Here is a 6216-nt window from a genome sequence, read left to right as displayed (position 1 = left end):
ATTCTAACGTTTTTTATGTACTGAGAAAAAATTTCAAACTGACATCATTTTTGTTTTAGTGCTAAAACAGCCTGGATGCCTCATGTGGTCAGGAAACTGATCCATCCCATGCCAGTTTCACACCTGCTCCTCGTAAGACACAGCCCATATTTCTTCAAATTTCTCCAGATTTTAAGTCGAAAAATCGCCATACAATTTTCTTGTAAAGCTCTTTTGGAACTGGACAAAGTAACAAATTTTATTTGAAATCTCACACTGTCATCCCAGGTGGAGGTTACATTTTATACTTAATTTATAATTATTTTAAAATCAAATAATATATATTAAGATGAATGCTTTATACCTCATGAACTTAAAACTCCAGTGTTTCAGGCAAGAGTAGGACCATGACATTTTATCCCAATATTCCACTGTATGTAAACATTGAAACCTAGGCCAGTTTCTTTTCTGACACCAACTGCAAAGTTCACAATGTTTTTAATGACTAAAAAATTAGTTCCATTTTCATTTTTCTTTGAAGTGTGGACCCTTCACAATATATTCTCTTTCTTGTTGGCTCTGCTAATGTTCACACACATCTTACTTGTCTCACATGCCTAGGGTCTAACTGTGATAAACTGATCTCAGAACATGACTGAACCCTCATCTCTAGAGAGATACTGATGCAGGTATTGTTCATCAACCTTCTTCCACTCAATTCTTCACAGGACACCAGCAGAATACCTTACCACATCTGCTGTTATTACTGAACTAGAACACGCTACTGATGGCTGAAGCCATGTCTAATGCATAAAGCTATTTACAATTGCACCCATTATTTATCCTGAGTGACGAATTACTTTCTTCAAATGCTTCAATGTCTTCATTTTCTTACATCTACCTAACAACATCCTCAATTATCTGTAGTTTTTTAATAGCTGCTGAGCCTTCTGGAAACATCTTAACATTCAATTTCACTGTGATAACAGTCATTAAACACAGAATTTTAATTCAAAATGGGAAAAAAACCTTAAAATCCAATAATTGTTCAAAGTGCTGTGGGGAATGGAACTTCCTTAATCCACTGTGACAAGAAATAATGCAAAAATACTCTGTCAAAATGGCTCTTGATGCTACCAGTTAATTTTAGGATTACCAAAACTGGACAATATATACATATACATACATGCCCATATATATGAACACATGGACTTACATGTGGGTACAATTTATTGCAGCTATAATCTGTTGCAATATGCAATTTCTCAGTTTATACAGTGTAATTATTCATAAGAACACTATTATTGCATCTTTTTCTTCCATGTTAATTTCCCAGTCGGATCAAGACCTGTGTGTTGTAAGGTAAAACTGAAAAAAAACTTTTATAGAAATACAGAAAGATTGGTATTTTCAAAGAAAATGAGCTATCAGTTCTGATCACACTATATTAATAATCTGATTACATTCTATTAATAATTTTGATACCTAGAAATAAGATGAACCATCCATGCAGTATCCAGGCTACCTGTAAAATGGCCTAGCAATAAGAATAAAAATGAAAATAGAAAAAACTCCACTCTTAAGTACGGAGGCCAATTCAATTCTAGCCTGATCTGCAAATCCTGCGAACCTGCATTCCAATCTTACTTCCATGCCATCTGAAAACATACCATCAACACCCAAACGCCTCTTCCTGGAGCCTGCAAACACCAGTTCTACCCATCCGAAACGGGTGTCAGACGAATCGAGTTACCCCAGAACAAAGTACACTTTAACCCACAATGATGACTGACAACAGGGTGTTTTTACTGTCTAGAACTTCCATCGTGGTAGTAATGCACACACCCGGAGCCACCCCAACCATGCCCTCCCCAGCCAGCAAAGCCCAGCTCCAGCGCGGCCTTGCTCAGGGACTAGAGACAACATAACCCGTCCCGGGCAGCTGCAAGTGAACGCCTTCTGTACAGTGCACACTCCGTGCGCAGAGATACCTCTGCGGCCGACCCGAACAGGCAGAGCCCTTAACCCTCGGAACGGCATGGGTAACGCACAGAGCCCACCGCGGCTGCGCTCCTAGCAGCATACTCGTAGCCATGCCTCCCCGGGACACAGAGCCAATCCTGGCGCCGAGCAGCCGGATGCGCCCGTACGGAGACGCGCCGGGGCAGAGGACAGACACTTCCTTTTCCGGGTCAGCTCCCACCGCACACAGTAAGGAGCTGCCGCGGTGCTGCTCTGAGCCTTCCTTTTCCTAGGAGAAGAGGATGGGAAACCTGTGCGCGGCGGGATGGCGGCTCCGCCCTGGTCCCGGCCCGCTCCGCTTCTCCTCTGCACCTTGCGCCGCCCCGCTTGTCCCTACGCTAAGGGCCTCCGCGCCTGTGCGGGCACTGCCGTGCCATCCCTCTCGTGCTGTGACTAGGAGCATGCGCACTACGGAGCCCGTCTTCCGGGGGTTAGGGGGTGGAAGCCAACGTGGGGTGGAGCTTGCACGCCACGGTGCTTCGCGTGGCCGGGATCGGGGCCGTTATGGGGTGGAACTGGGGCTCCGCTTCCTGCGAGGGGCTCTGGCCCAAGCGGAGCGGCTTGTGCTCCGTGTGCTGTCCCCGCTGCCAGTGGCGTTTGCACTTGGAGGCTCTCCTCCCGCCGTCTAGTCCTGCTGCTCCACGGCTTTGCCGCCATCGGTCCCTGTCGTGAAGCCGCTAAGAGCTAAAGTGCGCTTGGCGGCCGCTCCTCGGACAGGCTGCTGCGTGCTGGGCTGCAGCGTTGTGTGGCAGGCCGTGCTACCACAGGGCGGGCGCTCGGTGCTGGAGCTTCTTGTCCCCAGGGCCTGTAATGGCGAGGTCAGGGGTGCCAGGTGCAGGTAGAGGAAGGTGAAACATTTGGACCTGTCATCCTCAAAGTAAAAAGAATTTTTATCCTTAATTAGTTAATGTTACTGTTTACGCTTTTGATTCTTCTGTTCAGAAAGGCAGGTGATTAATAAAAAATAATTCTTTTTTGATGACGCTTTAAATATATTCTTTCTGTGATGCCATGAATTCAAGCAGATTATCCTTAATGGTCGTTTTATACAGTAATGAAAGATAGACACTGGGCAATTGTGAGAGGAATTGACATTGAACAATTGTGAGAGGGTATTTTTTACCTGGTATTTTGGCAAAGCTGCAGAATGAGAGTTGCCTGAATCCCATGAACGCGTCAAAGCACTGCATACAATAGTCAAAATACTGATGTTTAAAATCGAGCACTTGCATAATGATTTATAAATCATGTATTTGTAAACTTTGTAGTGTCTTTAGTGTTAAGTATATTAGAATTTATTGAGTATGCTAGAACCATCTCTTAAATGTCTCTTTAGGAGGAAGGGGGAAAAGTTGTCGTATGGCAGCTCCAGGAAAGGCCGCAGCTTTCCGTCTGCCTCCCCTGCCAACTATTGGAGAGATAATTAAACTCTATCGCCTTAAAGCACAGAAACAACTTTCCCAGAATTTTCTACTGGATTTGCGACTGACAGGTTAAGTATTTTATTGTTATATTTTTATCCTCTATAAAACATATATCCTGGTTTTCTTCAAAATCCCAGTTGTAGCTAAGGAGATGGTGTTTGTATGATGAAATCTGTCAAGTTAATAGCAACTTAGTGGTAAACCTTTAAAGACTTATTTTAGTTTTAGCTTAGACAAACTTTACTTTTAAATGCCTAGAAAATGTGTTTTTGTATAAATAACAGTAACTTTTAGGTAGAAACTGTATTCCTATACGAACTATGGATTATTGATTGAAATGCAAAAGTCCAAGCCTTAATAGTCTTTTTACCATTCAGGTGCTATTATAGTTTGCAAGTTTGATTTTAAAAAATACTATTTTTTTGGCTTATTATGTATCATAGTACTGCAACTAATTGTGCAATTTTATTTACTGTATAGCCTGGCTAGGAAGGTAATTTGTCTTAGTTTATCAGAAATGTAGCTTTTTTTGAACCAGTTTTATTGTTCTGAACAGTTTTCTGAATTTTCATGTCTGCAGTGATGGCAAAACTGGCACTGTTCAGTCAGTGGTGGGTTTCTTCACTGTTCTAGTGGTGGCTGGGTTTTGCAGTAAGAAACACAGTGCAGCACCTGTAGCTGATGGTTTGAATACATTTGAAGATTCGGGTTGATAAAGATTTAGAGTACGAACATGAAACATAGCTCCACTTCCTGAACAGCTAGACTCTTACCTTGGAATTTAAAATGGCTGCATGCATTTAGTAAAACCTTGTCAATAGGCAAGTCTTCAGGTATTTCTTATTGCATATTTAAGAAGCTATGGAATGAGCAGTAGAGTTTCTCTCAGCATCTTCTCTCCATGCTTCCTAAGGATCCCCTTTTTTCATTGGCTGCATTTTTAATGTTTAAAACCTCAGTCTGTTTTATTTCCTGGCTGTAATACCTTCCAATATTGTATCTTTCCATTAATGGATAGGTATTCTTTCCTTACCTTTCATCTGACCCACTTTCTGTGACTACCAATTGCCTGTATTCCAACTCTTAGTTTACTCCAGCTCCTCCCTCATATAATTGCTGGGTTCATATTGAAATCTTGTTACATTCTTAAATTTCCTTGAAACATAGGCTCTAAAGAAATGTAGTGAAATACTGTAGCGAGACTTTAGAATGTTGAACAGAAGTGCTTACTTGCAGGAGAATAGTCCTGATGGTTTATAGATGAGAAGTAATATTTTGTTTTCATTTGATTCTGTAATGAGCAACAACGTATATTGCATTAAGCTGAAAATACTGTTTTAAAATAGCTGAGGGTATCTTGTAGTATGAAACAAATCTGATTTCTGTACAGTGTAGCAGCTGTGTGATTAACTGGGATGTGTCACTGTTTATGTCTGTTCTGAGGTAAGCACACTTGTGTTTTAACAGTAAACAATGAGTTTATCTAAGTGAGCTGGATCTTCTGCAGAATAAAAGCTTTGTATGTTCTTTGTGTCTTACAGACAAGATAGTGAAACACGCTGGCAATCTGAAAAATGCCCATGTTTGTGAAGTGGGCCCCGGGCCAGGAGGGATTACCAGATCCATTCTCAGTGCTGGTGTTGAACAACTCCTTTTAATTGAGAAAGATGCTCGATTTATTCCAGGATTACAGGTACCAGCTGGAGAGTAATTTGTATAAATGTATCCACACTATTGAATAAGAACACCTTAAGAACATAGAAAGGTGCCAGGTGCCTTGCTGAGATCTCAGCATTGAAAACAGGTTTGCTTCTTTGGCTTAAATCAGAGCTATTGTTTGCTTGAAGATAAAAATGCACAGTATAGCAATTAGTTGCTCCTGCTTTCTCCTAGGCCCCTTGGGACCTGATCCTACAACTGAATTAGTGCTGAGTCTTACCTTTTTTTTTTTTCTTTTTTTCTTCTGAGTGAGATGTTTCGGTTGCATTTCACCATTCAGATGCACTAGTAGTTTGAAGGCTGAATGTAATGTCTTTTGGTCTTCTTTTGAATTTTAAACCTAACAATTATGCTTTATAAAATTGTGAAATCACATTTTCACTCCGGTTCCTGTTCAGTATGGATAATATCATAGAATAGTTAGGGTTGGAAAGGACCTTAAGACCATCTAGTTCCAACCCCCCTGCCATGGGCAGGGACACCTCACACTAAACCATGTCACCCAAGGCTCTGTCCAACCTGGCCTTTAACACCGCCAGGGATGGAGCATTCATAACTTCCCTGAACAACCCATTCCAGTGCCTCACCACCCTAACAGTAAAGAATTTCCTCCTTATATCCAATCTGAACTTTCCCTGTTTAAGTTTTAACCCGTTAACCCCTTGTCCTGTCACTGCAGTACCTAATGAAGAGTCCCTCTCCAGCATCTTATAGGCCCCTTCAGATACTGGAAGGCTGCTATGAGGTCTCCACGCAGCCTTCTCTTCTCCAGGCTGAACAGCCCCAACTTTCTCAGCCTGTCTCATATGGGAGGTGCTCCAGTCCCCTGATCATCCTTGTGGCCCTCCTCTGGACATGTTCCAACAGTTCCACGTCCTTTTTATGTTGAAGACACCAGAACTGTACACAGTACTCCAAGTGAGGTCTCAGGAGGTCAGAGTAGAGGGGCAGGATGACCTACTTTGACCTGCTGGTCACACTTCTTTTTTATATCCTTTTATGTCCAAATACAGAAGAATAAACCAGTGTTTACTTTACATTAAAAAATAAAAATGCCCTTAAACTTTGGTTC

At 41.9% G+C, this 6216-nt stretch overlaps 1 protein-coding gene across 5 annotated transcripts in view; it reads left to right on the top strand.

Moving 5' to 3' along the window:
• Window positions 1-2092: 2092 nt before the first annotated feature.
• TFB1M (transcription factor B1, mitochondrial) overlaps window positions 2093-6216 on the top strand; it is a 27054-nt gene continuing 22930 nt past the window's right edge. Inside the window, exons 1-3 of one of the 5 annotated variants that reach the window (XM_065680607.1) lie at window positions 2093-2190; window positions 3338-3493; window positions 4967-5118. In XM_065680607.1, coding sequence (XP_065536679.1) covers window positions 2118-2190; window positions 3338-3493; window positions 4967-5118 — 381 coding nt within the window. In that variant the 5' untranslated portion in view covers window positions 2093-2117. The other 4 variants (XM_065680609.1, XM_065680611.1, XM_065680610.1 and 1 more) reach the window with 4 other exon arrangements.

Source organism: Lathamus discolor, chromosome 5, assembly GCF_037157495.1.
Source record: "Lathamus discolor isolate bLatDis1 chromosome 5, bLatDis1.hap1, whole genome shotgun sequence".
Taxonomy (NCBI): domain Eukaryota; kingdom Metazoa; phylum Chordata; class Aves; order Psittaciformes; family Psittacidae; genus Lathamus; species Lathamus discolor.
The sequence above is the reverse complement of the archived record's forward strand: the minus strand, read 5'-3'. Positions and strand labels throughout refer to the sequence as shown.